Source organism: Pogona vitticeps, chromosome 2 (genome assembly GCF_051106095.1).
Source record: "Pogona vitticeps strain Pit_001003342236 chromosome 2, PviZW2.1, whole genome shotgun sequence".
Taxonomy (NCBI): Eukaryota; Metazoa; Chordata; class Lepidosauria; order Squamata; family Agamidae; genus Pogona; species Pogona vitticeps.
Genome location: NC_135784.1, coordinates 282,168,030 through 282,188,413, shown reverse-complemented (window position 1 = coordinate 282,188,413; position 20,384 = coordinate 282,168,030). Strand labels below are relative to the sequence as shown.

General features: G+C 39.2%; 1 protein-coding gene across 6 annotated transcripts in view; it reads left to right on the top strand.

The window, feature by feature from the left end:
* RNF180 (ring finger protein 180) overlaps nucleotides 1-19,765 on the top strand; it is a 96,302-nt gene extending 76,537 nt beyond the window's left edge. For 4 of the 6 annotated variants that reach the window (XR_012084524.2, XR_013541186.1, XM_020783729.3 and 1 more), the window contains one exon: nucleotides 19,291-19,765. Coding sequence is in view for 3 of the 6 variants with exons in the window: in XM_020783729.3 (XP_020639388.3) it covers nucleotides 19,291-19,490 (200 nt within the window). In the remaining 3 variants the exon portion in view is untranslated. The remainder of the gene's footprint in view (nucleotides 1-19,290) is intronic. The other 2 variants (XR_012084525.2, XM_020783731.3) reach the window with 1 other exon arrangement.
* Nucleotides 19,766-20,384: the final 619 nt, after the last annotated feature.

Genomic DNA, 20,384 nt, shown 5'->3' with positions numbered 1-20,384 from the left:
ATGAAAATAATTCATCATGGGCATGACTAAAACTGGGGACCCTTAAGAAAGAAACTAAAGGATTGATTTTTGCTGCACAAGGACAAGTATTCCAAACCAACACAATGAAAGCTAAGATTGAAGGAATTAGTGCTAACAGCAATTGTTGACTCTGCCCAGAAAAATATGAAACTGTGTCACACCTCATCTACGAATGTCCAAAGATTGCACAAACAGATTACAGAATTAGAGATTATAGAGTGGCAAAATTAGTGCACTGGTCGTTGTGCAATAAAATAATAATAATAACTCTCCAGCCTCCAAAAACCCATAGGAACATCTGATAGAGAAGGTATCAGAAAATGAGTAAGTCAAGATTAGGAACAGCATACGTACTGCACCAATATTTAACAGATAGTTGTTTTTAAAACTTATTTCTGTTATATAATACCAGTCAATGTTTTTATAGTTTTGATTGACTGCGCCTCGTGTTTTTATTATTATTATTATTATTATTATTATTATTATTATTATTATTATTATTATTATTATTATTAGTAGTAGTAGTAGTAGTAGTAGTAGTAGTAGTAGTAGTAATAATAATAATAATAATAATAATAATAATAATAATAATAATAATAATAATAATAATAATAATAATAATAATAATAATAATTCTCCTCTGTTGAAATTAAAGGAAAGGAAAATGTGTTCATTGTGCTACCACTATTGTATAGCTATGGATTGAGGTGAGAAGAGAGATTTACTTCTCTTCTATGCTAATTACAACTCACTCTTAATTCCTTTCGTTTTAGCACATCTATTGGTGTATTTGATATAGAAGAGACACATTTGATATCTATCAGTCTAACAGAACATCTGCCCAACAGTGTTTCTTCCTAATCCTCCGCCTACAGAAGTGAAGGAATGTGCCCTAATTTTATTTAATGTTATTGGCATCAGTGTTTATTTCACAAACTTATGTATATACAAACCGATCCAATGCTCTGCTGTCATGTAACATAACAAGAAATTGTCGCTGTTGAATTGCCAAAAGAACAAATCAAAACAGTTCTGTAATTATTTTAATACTATTGTGAAATTATATGATTAAAAAATGTCAGCAGTGTATGTGAAACTGCCAATAATATTATTTAATTTCAGCACAAAATGTGCTCAGTACTTAAATAACAGCTTTAAAATAGCAACAATAACAATCTGATATTTCCTGACATCTTCCTGCTAATTACTTATATTTTTCTTTTAACAGTAATGTTCCTGGTATTGTTAAATATTCATGGACTTCTAATTGGCAGGGTCATCACTGAAACCTTAGTAGGATTATATTGACCATCTTCACACAGAAACTGATCACAGAAAAGTGGCTAGAGACAGGAAATTCACCATCTGCACTAAAAAAGCAAGGCTAAGGAGTTTGAAAAAAGGTTATGAAAATCTAGTTTAAAATACTTTTTAAAGAGTTAAAGTGATGTTAAATTGCTGTTTAAGTTAGATAACTACAATAAAGCCTTGTCAGGGGGAAAAAATGAGAAAAATCCATCTGTTATTTTACTCCTGTCTCCCTCACCACTGTTTTCATCTTTGGAAAGAACAGAGTACACGAATTTTTGAAAACCCAATTTCCTTCCCCACCGTCACCTTCTTTTGCATTCCTTCTGCCCTCATTTACAATCTCATTTCTCCCTTTTTAACTTACTGATTGCTAGAAATAGTCCCAGAGGGGCAAAATTCAGTTTCCTGGGACAGATAAAGAACATCTATGCGGTGTCTAAAGAACAGAAGAGGACCATCATCTTGATGCAAAGATGGCACTCGACCATTTCCAAACCATCCTTACTGGTTGTTGGTTTAAAATATGTTAACCTTATTCTGTAAGGCTAATTAAAAATTATTTTTTTTATTTTATTCAAAATATTCTTACCCCACCTTTCTCCTTAAAAAAGGACCCAAGGTAGCAGTTCTGGTAGCCTAAATCGCTGGTTCTTAACCTTGGGTTACTCAGGTGTTTTGGACTGCAGCTCCCAGAAGCCTTCACCACCAACTGTGCTGGCTGGGGTTTCTGAAAGTTGCAGTTCAAAAACATCCGAGTAACAAAGGTTAAGAACCACTGGCCTAAATAACAAAGGCTACCAGAACTGGTCTCGTTCATTTAAGTTCTGTACTCTGCACATATACCAAAGGAGCACCTTCAATGTTCAATAAGACTTACTCCCATGACAAGTATTCATAGGATTGGTGTTGCTTAACATAGCAAAGCAATGCGATTCATTTAGAAATAAATTCTACTGTGCTTTTATTTTTACAGAAAGGTTTACACTCCCATGTATATTTATTTTAATAATTATAGATATAGTTTTTCCCCAAAAAAATATTTTATTTTTCCATGAAGACATTTGTTTTGCAGTACAGTGCATATATCTGGAAGCACTGTGTGTGGAAGGATGAAGGCTGTGATTAGAAGACACTTAACTTGCAGTCCTACACCCACATATCTGGGAGTGAAGTACTGTTCTGAAATGCAACAGACATTAGACAAATAAGAAGGATTTTGAAGGCACTGATCTAGTTACAGGATGCATCTGGGGGACGTGCCTAAATAATCATAGAGCACTTTGTTCCCCAACTTTTGGTTCATGCCCAATTCCCCTACCTGGCACTGCAATAATTCAGTGGCATTATTAGAATCAGTGTGGCTGAATCACCTCAGCAATTGCCCAAAATCTGCTGAATGGTTACTCTGACAAATCCTTCTGCTCCCTATTATGTAATTTTGTATCATTAGTTATGGTCCTGAAACTCCCTTTTGCTTCACACCCCCATGATTATATACACAGAACAACAAAGTGCAACACAGGTGCACATATTGGAAAGGTGAATTATGTCATGAAAGACTACAAAACATGCCATTTTGTTTGGCAATCCAGTCGGCCTGAATAAAATTCCTGCCAATACCTAAATGTTCCCAATGGGGTGGGTCAAGCTGCCTACTGGCAATATGTCGAAAAGGGGTGGGATTTATATAGTCCCATTGAAGGTCTTATCTCATATTGGGATCCTGCAGCTGAGGTCAATGGCTATCATAATATTTTACTTGATTTCTTGCTACATCAAGTCACAGGGCTAAGCAGACTCAACACAGAAAGCTACAACTACTCTCCATCTCAGTGCAGGTTTCTCCACTTTACAGGAGCCACATTGGGGGGGAGGTTTTTTTAACCCAAATATCTTTTGGATTCTTAAATGAAGCTAGTGACTGATTATGGCTTAATGTAACCTTCAGCTAATTGTAGTGTCTGGAGCAGGGGATTCAAAGCTGGCATATTTCTTGAGAGAAAACCGCAGAGGTATTAATATGGAGCTCTCTCCCTCTTCCTCTCCCTCTTTCAGGTAGAGAGACTGAAGGAAACAAATAGATTTTTATGTCATTCAAAAGCTGTTCTTCTCCCCGATCATCATCAAAACACACTCGAAGCCTGTGTATGTCTGTCCACCTTTTGTAAAAACCAATGCTTTTGAAGTAAGAGACTTTGCAGAAGATTTAGGATGGGAAGTGAACATACTAAAATATATTTCTAGCTTCCTCTACATCAGTTTTCTGTCTTTGATCAATTTCGTTACATAGAGCTGCCGGCCAAAATCATTTTAGTTACCAATGCTGGTCTTAGTGCATTGGCAAAAATCACAGTAGCAAACGGCACTGTTTAACAAGGTGCTACATGTGTTGCTCAGCATGCATTAATTCACATAACTTGGGTATAATATGTGATACGCACAGTGACTTGTTAAGTAGTGGCATTTGCCACAGCAGTTTACACTGTTGCTCTTACCCTGGTATAAGTAAACCACTATTCTGGCTACTTTCCAGCATATGATTTCCGTAGCTTATTGGAGAAAACATACAAGGCTTTGGTAAAATATGGAAGTAAAAAGGAAGAACACCGCATCACTTTGTTGATTTGACACAGAAACACTGCTGCTGTGGGGTGTACCTTCTAAATTTAGATGGGGAATAAGTAAGTCAGGGAGAAAAGGGATGAGTCTATGTATGCTGATACATATAGGGCTGTTGTGGTTGAAAGTGAGGATCAGTGCTAAACTACAGTCTTCCCAGAGGAAATTGGCTTAGGGCCAGGGTTAGAAGGAAGAAAGATGACAATGAGTGTTTCCTCATGGGAGAGAGAGACAAAACATAAGAGGCCTGTTTTAGAATGCTAACTGTGGTTATGAGCTACGTAAGTCTGGCAGAACTGGAGGAACAAGAGTCATAGGCTCATTCAGGATATAAGGTCAGAGAAATGAAGCTATGGGGCAGGCTTTAAGAAATTGAAATATTTGTATATTGTTTAAAAGAGGAACTGAAATGGTGGGGTAGGCTTAAGCTGATGTGGCTAGAAAATTAGTGCGGCAGACGGAAAAGGAAGGCTATGGGGAAGAATTCACATGGTCTGAGTAACAAAAGAGCTGAATGCTTTTGAAAATGGAGTTCTCAGTAGATATGAAAGGATGGAAAGTGTGAAGGCAAGAGGAGAAGGGGTTGGACAGTGTCATCAAAACAACCAACATGAATTTGACCCAACTCCGGGAGGCAGTGGAAGACAGGAGGGCCTGGCGTGCTCTGGTCCATGGGGTCACGAAAAGTCAGATACGACTAAACGACGACGACGATGATAGGCAACAAGTAAATGTAGGAAACATTTCCGTAATCGGGTTTAAGATGGCCTGGCTGTATACACCGGAAAGGACCACACCTGAGTGGTAGAGCATATACAGTGGTGCCCCGTAAAGCGACGATAATCCATGCAGCAAAAATCGTCGCTATACGGATTCGTCGCTATGCAAAATAAAAAAGCCCATAGGAATGCATTGAAACCCCTTCAATGCGTTCCTGTGGGCTTAAAACTTACCTTTTAAGCGAAAATCCTCCATATGGTGGCCATTTTAGTTGCCCAGTAAGCGAGGAATCCGTCCCTGTTTTACCCGGCGGCCATTTTGGAACCGCCGATCAGTTGGGGGAAAAATCATCGCTATGCGAAAATCAGTAAGCGAAATAGCTTGCCGACCATCGCAAAGCGATTTTCCCCCATAGGAAACATTGTTATGCAATCGCAAAAGCGATCACAAAAACATCGTCGCTATGCAGATTCATCGTTAAACAGGGCACCCGTTATGCGAGGCACCACTGTATTTTACACGCAGACCATGCCAGATTCAAACCCTAGCACCTTAATTTTAAAATAGTTACAACAGCATTTGCAGGTAATGGAAGAAACCTGTTCCAAAGATTGTGGAGAGTTCCTAGAAGTCATAATGGGCAATGCTTGGACAAATAGTGTGATCTAGTTTAATGTAACTTCCTACTTTTCTAGTGCCTATATTTGTGTTTTAATCTCTATAATTGTATTGTGTGGCAAGCGGTTGTTTAATAGTTAACATTCAGGTCTCAACTAAAGCTGTCAGGTTTTGGCCTGAAAAATATTCAGGCATTTTCCTTTCATATCTAGAAACATTCAGCCATATTTGTTATCTTCCTTAGCAGTTGTTGCCAGCTACTGACTCTGAAGCTAAAAAGAAACTGAGTGACTATTTTTCTACACGATTTTCTCAGGCTCATATAATGCTTGCATCTCTACATAAACTGCTTTGCACAAACATCATAGAAGAGTAAATTTCACTTGGCAAAAAATCCCCTGAGCTTTGAGAAATGCATTTACCGTCACAGTTGAAAATGTAGTTTCAGGCACAATTCATAGTCCTGCTTCTAACCTGTAAAGCCCTAAACAGCTTGGGTCCAAGCTATCTCAAGAACTGTATCTCCCTTTATGAGCCTACCCTGGTGTTAAGATTATCAGGAGAGGCATTCCTCTCAGCCCAACCACCTTCACATATGCATTTGGTGCAGACATGAGAGAGGCCTTCTCTGTTGCCGTTCCCAGACTGTGGAACTCCCTTCCACAGGAGGCCAGACTGGCCCCATTTTTGCTATCCTTCTGTGACCAGATGAAGACCTTTCTCTTCACCCAAGCTTTCCCTTAGTGGTTGGCTGCCGGAGTGGTTTTTCTTTTCATGGATGGTTATGCTTTACTGCATTGAGAGTGTTTTTTACTGTATTTTAGTTTACTGTATTTTAGTGTGGTAATTGATCCTTTTTAGTGTTTGCAGAGTTACTGTTCTTAGTTTTAAATATTGTCTTCGAATGATGCAGGCCACCAAACCCTCTTAAAAGAGAAAGGTGGGCTAAAAATATTTTAAATAAATATATATATAAAATGCTAGCTGCTTTTAATTTACCTGCTTCTTTGATAAGCTACTTAGATAAAAGTATATCTTATATGGTTCCTATCATTTTGCTATTTGCCATTTTTTCCTTCATAATAAAATGCATGTGATGCTTTTACTTTTTGCATGGTCTCACATAATATCAACTAACAGGTTTTTGCCTATTGATTTTGGGAGGCTGGGGTAGTGGGGGATGTGATTCATTTTCTTAAATGCTACAAAAATCAATGTATAAGAACAGAAGCATCTGAAAGAAGGAAGATGAAAGCAGACTGCTCGTTGAATCACAGAGAGTTCACTTCTTGGAGCAAAGCCTGACTGTCTTCAATCTAGTTAATACCATCCATTTTGGTCTTCTTTGTTTAAAAAGCATTATAGCTAGGCATGAAGCTTTTAGCACGAACACATAAGAGATACTTTTTCCCCTTAAGCTTCATTGCAAAAACCTCTGAAAATGTTTTTTAAAAATCTGTTAGTCTCATATGTATAAGTTTTCCCTCTAACTCCCTACACAAAAGCCACCAAGAATGTTTTAAGCCAGGGTCCCCAACCCCCAGTCCCCGGCCCAGTGCTGGTCCATGGCCTGGGCCAGACTGGGCCACGGAGACAGATCTCCCACTCACACACGCACGCACGCACATTTCCTTCGCACATGTGCACGAGTGCCCCCGTAAGCATTCCCACCCCATGTGCACGAGCGCGCCCACACCTGCGAGAGTGCCCCTTCGTACATGCATGTGAGTGTGGGGGTGCCCTGCCTTCCCCCATACACGGACCCTGACCTCCCCCAACTGGTCCGCAGTGTCAAAAAGGTTGGGAACCACTGTTTTAAACAACCAGATAATGTACTAAATTGTATCATTTCATCTGTTTTTTGTCTGTTACAAGAAATAGTTTCTTACTCTGTGTATATGCTTTCATGAGATGAGGGATTTCTGACAGATCATCTGGGGGTGATGAGTTTGGGGATATCTGTTTCCTTTTGGGCTTTCAGGGGGTTTTCAGTCCTGCCATGGCCATGGACTGTCACCGGGCCGCGGACCGGGGGTTGGGGACCCCTGGTGTAGTGGATAAAGTGATGGACTAGGACTCTGGAGATCAAGGTTGAGATTCCCACTTGGCCATAGAAGCTTACTGTGGGGTGGAATTGGAAAAACCACTTCTTAAATATCTCAGCTGGAAAGCCCTATTTGAGTCACTATAAGTCAGTTCCAACTTGATGGCACATTACAGTAACGTTTATGAAAAAGCATACAGAAGTTCAAGGTCAATTTCAAGTGCAGAAGTACTGCACAGTGGTAAAACTGCAGTAATGCAGCTAAAACTCTGCTTATGACCTGAGTTTGAGCCCAATGGATCAAAGTAGCCAGCTCAAGGTTAACTGAGCCTTCTATCCTTCTGAGGTCAGTAAATTGAATACTCAGCTCACTGGGGAGGCAATGTGTAGCCTTCATAATTAAATTGTAAACTTTCCAGAGAAAGTTTCAAGTGCTACAGGGCAGTATATAAGCAGCACGTTGTGGTGCTTATATATTTTTATTATTTCTAAAAATATTATTCTAACGTGAAGAAAACAAAGAAAGAGAGTAATAGAAGATATAGAATCTTACAGGGAGTAATGGGAGGAGAAGAGTATACTTTAATTAGTATTACTCTCTGAATGTAAAGCAAATTAGTTTCCTTAAAGAAGTATTAAAGGAATTAGAGGAGACAAGGAAAGATGTTGTAGTTATGGCAATTTTAAAATGGTAATGCATGAGTCTCCAAATTATGGCCCGCGGGCCACATCTGGCCCGCCTTCCCTTTTTATCTGGCCTGAGCATAGGAAGTAGAGGGAAGGGGAACTTGAGCAATCCCTTACTCTCACTGTCTTTGCAAAGACAGCAGGGTTGGGGGATTGCTTCTGTCAGGCTTCGCTCCTCTTCCTATCTACACCCAGGCATAGGAAGAGGAGGGAAGGGGAACTCAAGTGATCCCCCACCCCTGCTGTCTTTGCAAAGACAGCAGGGGACGGATCTTTTGGGTCCCCCTTCCCTCCTTCGGCCCTCAAAAATGTGTAAAATACATGAAATAAATATATAAAATACTGAAAAGTTTGGGGACCCCTGTGGTAATGGATAAAGAGAAAGAGAAATCTGAGAAAGACAACTCTGAGAAAAATAATAATGTTACAGTTTTAAGCAGAATGATAAAGAGAATGGATTTAAAGCAGTGGTCCCCAACCTTTTGGGACCGCAGACCAGCTGAGCCTCTGAGGAAGTCAGGGCACATGCGCAAAGCAGTGGGGGACCACATGTGCACTCACCAGTGCCGGCGTGAGGGCTTCTCCACCCCTTCGCACATGTGCAGGAGTGCCTGCACACCCCCACACGTGGGCACATGCGTGAAGGGGTGGGGGCGTGCTCATGCCACTGCTGGTACGCACGTACACAAAGCAGCTGTGGAGAGGGGAGTGTGTGGGGGGCAGGAGGTCTGTCTCCATGGCCCAGTCCGGCTCAGGCCATGGACCAGCACAAGGCCGCAGACCGGGGGATCACGATCTCTGATTTAAAGGATATTTGAGTGATGAGAAGTGATGAAAGGGTATTCTCCTCTGCTCATAAGTGCTATTACAGAATAAATCATATAATAATTTAATTTCAATAGTAGTTAAAACAAGCTAAAAGGTGGAGATTAGATAGCAGTGTTCTCCAGCAACAGAATATAACAGATAAAATAGAAAAAGAGATAACGGACATATGAGAAATATTGATGGGGAAAGCTGTAGTCAGGCTAATACATGGATATTATGATAGTAGTAATGAAAGGAATTGATATTAAGGAATTACATGATTTTAAAAGAATTTGAGAAAAACAGAAAAGTTTGAGGAATAAATATGGATGCTAGAAAGAAGATAGATGTTAAAGATAACAGAATAGTGGCAGAAATATTGGCAAAAAGGAAAGAATTGGAAAATATTAAAGTGGAAGAAATTCAGAGGGAGTTAATATATTTGAGAAGAGAGCATTTTGAGTTTAGCAATGAAAAAATTCAATGATGCTGGCTACATATACCAATTAAAAATGTTAGAAGCATAAGGTGCAATTTGATGACAGGTAAATTAATGGTCTTCCAAGATTTATACATTATACCGGGCAGGAAGATTATACCTGGAAGAATTGACTAACATGTTGAAAATAATGTGGGGAGCAGACGTCTAGAAATGGATAGAGATATAATGGAGCAGACAAAACTGGGGCTAGACATAGAGATCATACAACCCCCCTGGCTGCCAATCCATTTCCAGGCAGAATTCTAACGTAAAAAGCACTACGTGGCTTGGGCACAAGCTATCTCAAGGACTGTGTCTGCCTTTGTGAGCCTGTTTGAGTGTTAAGATCATCAGGATAGGCCTTCTTGGCCCTGCCACCTTCACAGGTGTGTTTGTGGGGACAGGGGAGAGGACCTTCTCTATGGCTGCTCCCAGACTCAGGAGCTTCTTCCCACAGGATGCTAGACTGGCCTCATCTTTATTGTCCTTCTGCAAGCACATGAAGACCTTTCTCTTCAGGCAAGCTTTCCCTGGACTTCCTAATTTAAGGTTATATTAGACTGCCAATAATTTAAGGCATATTTCAGATATTATATCTCATTCTTAACCCAATAAATTAATGCGGTTGAGTATGGAAATGCAAGAATTACATTTGAATCTGGTAAATATTCTCTTTACACAAAATAATAAAAATGCAGTAAAAAGGGGGGGGGGAAGGAATATGTTAACAATTTGGAATAAGTTAGAAAACTATTTATCTCACCAGTGTCCTGGAGAAATTCCCAGAAAAACTAAAAAGATCAATTGAAAATGTATTAATAATAAGACAAGTTTTTAGAAGAAAGGATTGGGTAGAATAAAGAACTAAGAACTAATAAAAGATGTATTAAGTCAAATTGAAGTATCTTGGATTAGTATTATCCAGTTAGAACTGTGGACAAAGAAGTGGATAAAAATTGGTAAATAGAGAGAACTTACAAAATACATTATGAGGAAATTATTCTACAAAAAGAAAGCAAAGATAATAACAAGGTAGTAAGGGGTACAGTAAGCATAATTTATAATATACTACTGGAAGCAGAAGATCAGGAAGACTTACTCAAAGTGTTATGAGCATTTGATATGTGAGAAGAAATGAGCTCAATTGCTTAGAAAAATACAGTGGTGCCCAGCAAGACGAATGTAATTCGTTCCGCGAGAATCGCTGTCTTGCGAAGAAATTGTCTTGTGAGGTTTCCTATGGGAACCTCGCAAGATGGCATCGGTCTCAAAAAAAGCCCCGTCTTGCGAAGCATGGCCATAGGAGAAACTGTCTTGCGAGGCACCACAGCGATCGCAAAAACCAATCGTCTTGCGGGTTTTTGTCCCACGAGGCAATTGTCTTGCAAGGCACCACTGTATAAGGAACACTAGAATACTGAAATCAATGTCATTAAAAATAAAGATAAAAAAATAAAGATGTTATAAGATACTTTGGCAATGGTACCTTAACCAAATAGATGCTAATTATTCTAAGATGTACTGGAAAAGATGCCAGAAAACGTACATATTTTCATATGTGGTGGGAAAGTGAGCATATATATAAATTCTGCCCATTGTTTTTTTTTTAAAAAAATAAATAAATAAGCAATGCAAATTTAGCTGTATGCCCTAAAATAGCGCTTTTATCAATATTCAAAAAGAGATGGTGTCATCTTTCTTTAAGATGACATAGAAAATAACTGATTAAAAATGTGTTTCTCTTCTGAAACACTCATAAGAGAAATCTTTTTTACAAGCTATGAGATAAAAGCCACCATGTTTTGTTTGTTATGATGTGTGTAATAGCATCAGAACAAAAAAAATACATATATTTTGAAAGCTGGATAGCAACCAGTTTGTATCATATTATTACATACTTAAGAGTTAGATGTTTGAAGCATCATTGCTAAAATGCCCCAACTCTCCAAACTGACCTTTAACCTTTGCACTAAATTTCTACCAGATGTCTCACACAACTAGATTAGGATGCTGATATATCCTGTGACTTTCCTTTTGCAGAAAAGAAGTCAGTATTTTTCAGAAATAATGTAAATGTCAGTTTTTGCAAGTGAGCAGAAATTTATTTGGGGAGGAATGATCAAAGTGTGGGTAGAGAATAATTCATATTTTATTTAATTGGAATTTAATTGTTACCTGTCTTCTGTGTTTAAAGAAAGTATTTTAATATCTTTACAAAAAGTAAAAAAAAAAAAAAAATTCCAGCCACCTCCAGATCCTCCTGTTCATTCTTGGCTACATAATACTTGTCATGGACAGATCAATCCTTCCCTTTTTTTAATTGTACAATTCCCTTCTTCTGTTGACTTTAAACTGAAATAATTTGGCAAGTATAGAATGTCTTTATTATGTATGTTTCACAGATGTTAAGGTGGGAGCATAAGCTTACAATTTTCTTTCTTTCCAGTATATCTATAAATCTGTAACAACCAAAGCCCTCCCTCTCCATACTCGATAGAACTTAATCTTTGGAATTGTTTTACTTTACTCATAGGGCTTAACTGTACCCCATTCCATTGAGGAAAACTGGATCATGTACTTACCTAATGCAACATGAGCTGTATCTCTGCAGGCTTCCACAGCAAGAACAATTTCAGTAATAAAATTGTTATTCTTGAATAACCAATGATTACATTATAAAGTCTAATCCAGAATGTAATGTTGGCTTGCTTAAACTAAATGGCAAAGAGATACAGATGAAGGATAACATCTGTTCATCTAAATCTTATTGACTGGAGGAACTTAACTAGTCACAACTAATGATAGTGAATGTTTGTATCATTTTGCTTTGAGTAGTGATTACAAGATAATTTAAACTTCCTGAGGCAAAAATAGCCCTCTGACATATTTGTGTATATTTGCCGTAAAAACTGAAATAAATAAAAGGGAATCACATGCAGCCAACTTGATTATAATAATAATAATTTATTGTCATTGTAAGTATATACACAGTATACCCATACAACGAAATTCACAGACACCCAGAGGCCAGACACATGCACACACATAAAATTCCCCAAACACTCCCCACACACTAAAAGTCCTCTGGAGAGTGTAACACAAATGAAGACTTTATAGAGAGAAAATAGTACTCACCCCAGTGGCAGGACTTGCCAGTCATAGATCTATGGTTTACATGAAAGTAGATGACACAGAATCCAGGTGCACCCTATTTATTATTTAGGAATGTATTAAAAAGCCATCCTTCTTTATTCATGTTAGAAGCAATCCAGTGGTGCTGCTTGGGTGGAAGGATCAGCCAGCAGGGTGCTGTCCTTGCCCAGGGGGAATACACAAATATATTCACAGTCCTCTGTGTCTCAACAGAAGTCACTGAAACCATGCTATGAAAGTTCCTAAGAGTATATGTGAAACCTGCAAAATTGTTTTCTTTTCGTTTGAAGCCTTCAGAATTTAAATACATCAAATATATTTGAACAGAAACTGCCTGGTAAAACAGAAACTTGTCTCAGCTTTTGGTTGAGGCTTATTATGAAACTAGGTATGGAATCTGAAAGAATAGGCTATATACCAATGGCAGGCAAAAACATTTTTATTTAGACAGGTCTATGGCACTTAATAGCCTCAGACCACAGGATTTTAGCTGGTGTGCTAGTTTTTCTCCTTTTTAAAAAATCCTATTATTGATATTATAATCAAGAGACTTGGAAGTGTTTTAATTGTACTGTATATTAATAACACAATGACTGAAATCCTGTTCCCAAGTTAGAACTTGTTAAGTTGTACTATGTCATTATCCATGACCATGCCATGGCCATTGCTGGGGCAGTAAGAACAGGGCTGCTGGTGGTGATTTTCAGGCACTAAAGAGTTCCTTTACCTGTTCCATGGCTCCCAAAGACCAGATCAGGTAGAAGGGGAGCCCTATGGATCTCCAGCATGTGGAGGTAGAGAGAGAAAGCTCTTAATAATTCCTCCAGAACTTGTGTGGCAGCTACATTGGTGGATGTTCCTCCCAAATTTATCAATGAGAATGTCTTTCAGGAAACTGCATCCATCTATCCTATGCCATTCTTCTGGAATGGGGAGCCATTACTAAGGATGTATATTCATGCAACATAGTCCCCATGCAAAAGGGAAAAAAATACGTAAATTATCTGTAACTTGTAGCCATCTTCAAAGCTCTGAGAGCTTTCAAGTTAACAGTGATAAGGAAAGTTGTGCAGCTTGTGACATACAATACCTCCACTTTATTATATGTGAACAAGAAGAGAGGTCCACATTCTTCAGCTCTTCCCTCCCTCACATGTTGTAACGGTACCCAAAGTATGACGTCATTCCTGCCTGTCAATCCGGGGATGGAGCAGGAGGGGCGGAGTCAGAATGACAGTTGGAACAGCTGGGAGAGACAGTTAGGAGTTGGAATCAGATAGAGATAGGTTCAGAGAGAGTTAGGAACCAGAAGTTATTGAAACAGTGCTAGGGCATAGGAGTAACAAAAAGGGTTAAGAAAAGAAATTGAAAGAATAAAACATATTGGACAAGCAGGAATGATCTCATCAGTTTATCAAAAGAAATATTGACAGGATCTGATATACGTTAACACCACATGAATATATAACACAGTTACATTTGATTATACTTATGATTCTGTTCAATAATAAAAGAATGTTTATTAAAAGCCCTTGTCTCCTGAAATTGTATGACCCTTTGGGGTGACAGCTCCTGAGCATGTGGGATTTGATTTGGTATTGGTATAATACCTGGTGGCAGCGAAAGGGCGTATTTACCTTTGTGGAGCCCAGAGGTATAAAGGGCACAAAGGGGGATCGCCACACATGTCTTCTCTGGGATTGGTGTATAATTAGACATGTACATCTTATTGTGATCCATTTAGTGGGGACAACAGTCAGGAAGCAGACCTCAGCAGACAGGTTTCACAAACCCATGAGTGGGATTTGGCTGCAGAGGCATTGAAGATGATAACTGCAAAGTGGGGAATGACTCACATAGACATGTTCACTTCAAGGATTAATCGGAAGTTTTCAGGGATGGAAAGGAAATAGATTCCATGATGTGAAAGGGGAACTTTCTGTATTCACTCCCTTCCTTTCATCCACCATACAGTTGTAAAGACCAGGCTGGTCTTTATCTCTAATACAGAACCAGTTGATGAAACCATTGAACCCTTGGCAAGGACAAATCTTCTTTTGACATTTAAGAAACAGTTTTTTGATGCTATTACATCCACCAGAAGAGCAGGTGAAATTTGCAATTTTAGAACAGATTTCCCATGTTTGCAGTTCTGTCCATAGAAAACTCTGTACCTTGATATAGACTTCTTGCCTAAGGCTCTGTCTTCCATGCTTCACAGCCTGTGGTTTTTCCAACTTTTCTTCTTTTGTCCCAATCATCTTTGGAAAGAACAATGCATTTCCTTGATGTTCAAAGGTCGCTTGCCTTTTACTTTCCTAAAACAAAGGAGTTTGGTTGCTACCACAGTTCTAGGAAAGGTCAGGCTGTGTCTTCACAATGTTTATCAAACTGGATGGTTTCTGCTATTAAATTGACATCTGATTTAGCTAAAGTCCTTTTACCATCAACAGTTAAGGGTCAGTGTACTAGAGCAATAAGTACTTCAACAGCATTTTTAAAAGTGTCCAGATACAGGACATTTATAAAGCAGCTACGTGGTCCCATATGTCAGCTTTCATGAAACACTACTGGGTGAATAATCAATCAAAGAATGATGCTTCCTTCAACTAAGCAATATTATCTTCCATTTTGCAGAAATTTTTCTGTCTGTCATCCCTCCTCCAATGGTTGAGCTGGCAAGTCACCTACCTGTGTGATTCACAGGGGCCACAAAGAAAAATAGGTTGCTTACCTGTAACTGTGGTTCTTCAAGTGGTCAGCCATGAATTCACACAACCCAACCATCCTCCCCTCTGTGTGCCACATCTTTTTCCAGATTTTTGGGCAACAGACAGAGAGAGAGAGACTGAGTGGAAGCTGTTAGCAGCTTGGAGCATTCTCACCAGCTGATGGGGGGAAAGGGCAAGTGTTTATATTTCAGTTGTGTGCACTGACCTGGCTTTGGTGTAGGTGCAGAAACCCAATTGTATGAATTCATGGATGACCACACAAACAATCACAGTTACTGGTAAGCAACCTGTTCTGATCCACAAGTAATGGAAAATGAAGTGGCAGAGAGAGCAACACAACAATGATCCAATCCAGTTTTTAAAGGGGGGGGGCAAGCCAAGGAGCTACATACAGGAACATCCCACAAGGAATCGGCAGCAATTACTGTATTAGTCTTTTCCTGGTGCTTTTAAAGATTCAAACTTCCTGGCTCTTTTAAAGATTCAAATTAGAGCTCTTTCAGAATGCTCTAATTAGTAACTGACAGCCCTTGTCATGAGATTTGCAAGGCTATTTGTCAGAATAGAAAATAAGGTAATTTTACATGCATGGGGTGAAATGAGGGTGACATTTCAGTTAAACACAGGTGGAGACAAAAGATCCACGTTCATTTCATTCATTGAAATGGATGATTTGTATTTCAGAATCTCTCTTTATGAACTCAACAAAAGACTCTGCAAAATAAATATAGGAGCTTCTTTTATGTTGTATTACATTTGTCATAACTAAAAAGCACTATCCCTATTATTGGTGTAGTTTTATAATTTTACAGAAGTCCATGCACAATTAAGTCACACACCCTAACTCAGGTACCAGATGTAAGAGTCTTCCTGCAGCTGGTACCTGGATTGTAGTGATTTTATCCACCCCTCATCTTCCTCTATTGGGAGAAGATAGTGGGTGACCTAAGCAGTCATATAAGAAAGTACAGAGAGGATTCCCCTCATGGTCATTCACCTTCCAATTTGGGTTGGGGGGCAATCTTCACTGTTATTTCTAGTCTTTAATTGGAGACCAGAGATTCCTTGCTACCACTTCCAGAAGTTTGTGGTGAGTAGGAGAATGTTCCACTCTCCAGGAACAGGATTTTGAAGAAGGGCATCCCCCAGCCTCTCCACAGACCAGACTAAGACTGATGGGTTAAAGTTTTATCTCTCCTAAAGCACATGGTGGAAGTTGTGGTTTGAACCAGGCTTGTCTGAATGATATAAAGAGTAACTAAATTATCTCCTCAGTGGTAGAATGCAGAGCAGAAGATTATAGGTTTCTGGAGAGACTGGTGTTTGGAAACAGGTTATATTCTCTCCCTATTGCATTTATGGTTTTATCGAATAACAGACAATTGCCACCAAAAGCATAGAATTTTTCTCTTTACAAAGTCCATGACAGTTTGTCATACATTACAGCCTTTTTAATGTTATTACATAAACCCTATAAAGTCTCTGCCAACAGTATACTACAAGCTAATGATGCCGTTCATCTTTGTGGTCTCAGTGAATCACGTACAGTGGTGCGCCGCTTGACGATTACCCCGTTAGATCGCTATAGGGATCGCAAAACGATGATTCCAATGGGCTTTTTCCATTTTACAATTATCAGTTCCCTGCTTCGTGAACCATTTGTTCGCATTACGACAATTAAAAACAGCTGATTGTTGGGTTTTCAGAATGGCTCCCCGCTGTTTTTCGGACCTATTTCCGGAAGACAGTAATGCAAAATGCTTTCCCCTATGGAGGTTCTTCGCTGGATGAGAAGGTATTTCCCCCATTGGAACACATTGACTGGTTTTCAGTGCATTTCAATGGGGTTTTTACTTTCGCTTGACGACAGTTTCGCTTAACAGTGATTTTAACGGAACACATTATCGACATCAAGTGGGGCACCACTGTATATGGGTTTTGGCACCTGCAGTGAAATCCACCATTGGAAAATTCCAGACGCAAGAGTGCTCCTGTAGCCAATCTCTGGGTTATAATAACTTCACCCCTCATCTTCCTCTGTTGGGGGAGGATACTAGTTGCCCCCCCAATTGTTTTCAGTCAGAGATGGAAGAGTTCAGAAAGGCCCTTTTCTTCCTCCCCCATCACTATGTGCATGCCCAACCACTGCCTAATGGTTCTCTTTGTACATACTGTATTCTTATCAGCTGCAATATTTATTTATTTAGTATGTTTTTGTTGTTGTTTAGTCATTAAGTCGTGTCCGACTCTCTGTGACCCCATGGACCAAAGCATGCCTGGCCCTCCTGTCTTCCACTGTCTCCCGGAGTTGGGTCAAATTCATGTTGCTAACTTCGGTGACACTGTCCAACCATATCGTCCTCTGTTGTCCCCTTCTCCTCTTGCCCTCACACTTGCCCAACGTCATGGTCTTTTCCAGGGAGTCTTCTCTTCTCACGAGATGGCCAAAGTATTGGAGCCTCAGCTTCAGGATCTGTCCTTCCAGTGAGCACTCATGATTGATTTCCTTCAAAATGGATATGTTTGTTCTCTTTGTAGTCCAGGGGACTCTCAAGTGTCTCCTCCAGCACCACAGTTCAAAAGTATCAATTGTTCAGCAATCAGCCTTCTTTATGCTCCAGCTCTCACTTCCATACATCACTACTGGAAAAACCATAGCTTTGACTATGTGGACCTTTGTTGGCAAGGTGATGTCTCTGCTTTTTAAGATGCTGTCTAGGTTTGTCATTGCTTTCCTCCCAAGAAGCAGGTGTCTTTTAATTTTGTGGCTGCTGTCACCATCTGCAGCGATCACGGAGCCCAAGAAAGTAAAATCTGTCACTGCGTCCATATCTTCCCCTTCTATTTGCCTCCATATCTTCCCCTTCTATTCCCCTTCTATGACCACTAGCCATGACCTTAGTTTTTTTTATGTTCAGTTTCAGACCATTTTTTGCACTCTCCTCTTTCACCCTCATTAAAACGTTCTTTAATTCCTCTTCACTTTCTGCCATCAGAGTGGTATCATCTGCATATCAGAGGTTGTTGATATTTCTTACAGCAATCTTAATTCCAGTTTTGGATTTGTCCAGTCCAGCCTTTTACATTATGTATTGTGCATATAAGTTAAATAAGCAGGGAAACAATATGCAGCCTTGTCGTACTCCTTTCATAATTTTAAACCAATCAGTTGTTCTATATCCAGTTATGACTGTTGCTTCCTGTCCCACTTATAGATTTCTCAGGAGATAGATAAGATGGGTCAGGCACTCCCATTTCTTTAAGAATTTGCCATAGTTTGTTGTGGTCCACACAGTCAAAGGCGTTTGCGTAGTCAGTGAAGCAGAAGTAGATGTTTTTCTGGAACTCTCTGGCTTTCTCCATAATCCAGCACATGTTAGCAATTTGTTCTCGTGGTCCTCTGCCCCTTCGAAATCCAGCTTGTACTTCAGGGATTTCTCAATCCACATACTGCAGAAGCCTACCTTGTAGGATTTCGAGCATAATCTTGCTAGCGTTTGAAATAAGTGCAATTGTACAGTAGTTGGAGCATTCTTTGGCACTCCCCTTCTTTGGGATTGGGATGTAGACTGATCTTTTCCAGTCCTCTGGCCACTGCTGAATTTTCCAAACTTGCTGGCATATGTTTAGTAAGTTTAGCATTTATTTAATGCACACTTCTTGTGTTTCATTAAAAGGGTCCCAGAGCAGCTACATACGTAGGTCAGTAATAAATGAGAAAGACCCTGACTTCAGGCTTATAATTGGAAGAAAATTGGAAAAACTGATGAGTAGGAAGAAAATAAGCAAACTATTTTTTAAAGTTATAAAGTGTTTTTATATAGTGACCAGACTGAATAAAAATGTTTGAGGAAAAAGATGCACATAGAGGTGATCTCTCTGTTCCGCATTTCTTCCTCTCTGCTATCTCCAACTGCTGCTTCAAAAAATAGATGAAGAGGAAAACCAGACAGAGCCAGGCAGACATACATTGCTATACATTCTCCCCTCATTCCTTTTTCTGTCCTCCTAAAAATGAGGTTATAAAAGTTAATAGGAAAAATTGGTTTGTGCTAGTTACTTGTTTGATGGTTATGATGTCATTTCTCCTTGTTCAGCAGGTTTTCAGAGCACAGATTCCTTACCACGAAGGCATTTCCCACATGCTGCTTACAGAATGGATTATATGGACTTTGAGGATGATAGCCGGGGCTGGCGATTTGACATGGACATGGTGATAATCTATATTTATTCCATCAATTGGGTCATAGGTTTCATTATGTTTTGTTTTCTGTGCTATTTTTTCTTTCCTTTTTAAGAACTTGTAATCCCTACAGTTTAATTCAATCATCAGGCAATGGAACAAACTGTTCAGCCAACAGGCAACAGAACAGACATATCCTGATGTATAATGCAGATTATATGTGAAGTTTGTGAAAAAAATTGACATGGCATAGAAGGGTTAATTCAGTGTCAGTTTTTCTAATTGTTTCATTTTTTCTGTTGTGTTTTGAAGTGGAAGAATATTTGTATATAGCAAAAAATATGTCAAATCACCTAACATAATACATATTAAAATGGCACTTGACTTCCTCAGGTTATACTCTTTTTTGGTGTGGTATTGGCAGCAAGTAAAGGAATATAGGACAGATTCGCATATGCATATTTGGCAGTGGCTGCAACATCATATTATGACTATGTGTATGTGCAGTTTGTATGGTGTGTTTGTATTGGCCAGTCTTAGAGAGACAATTTAGGCCTTCTTTTCTCTGTGCTTGTTCATCAGAATACTGAAAGAAGGTTACCTAAGCAGAGCAACTATGTTAATTAAGAGAAGATACTGTAGAAGCAGAAGACAAGTTAATCACAATTTATGGGTTATGTTCTCACAAAACATTTTTTTTAAAAAAAAGGTATCCAAAAATGAAGCTCAGTTACTTATGGGGACAGGAGGATGTTCCATTTCACACAAAAGTCATTTCAGGGCAGATACTTTATGCCTTTGGCGTACTTATTGGATATTAAAACAGCACCGCTGTGTGACCCAGGCATTCTGTTCATTGCCAGTGTACTGACCCTTCCTAATCAACTATGTTTGATTGGACAAATAGTTTGATGCAGCAGGGAAAGAAGTTTACCCAGACACCTACGTATTGGCCTGGTATGGTGCAGTTTTCATCATCATAGCAACTGGCCTTTCCCCTAGTTGTTC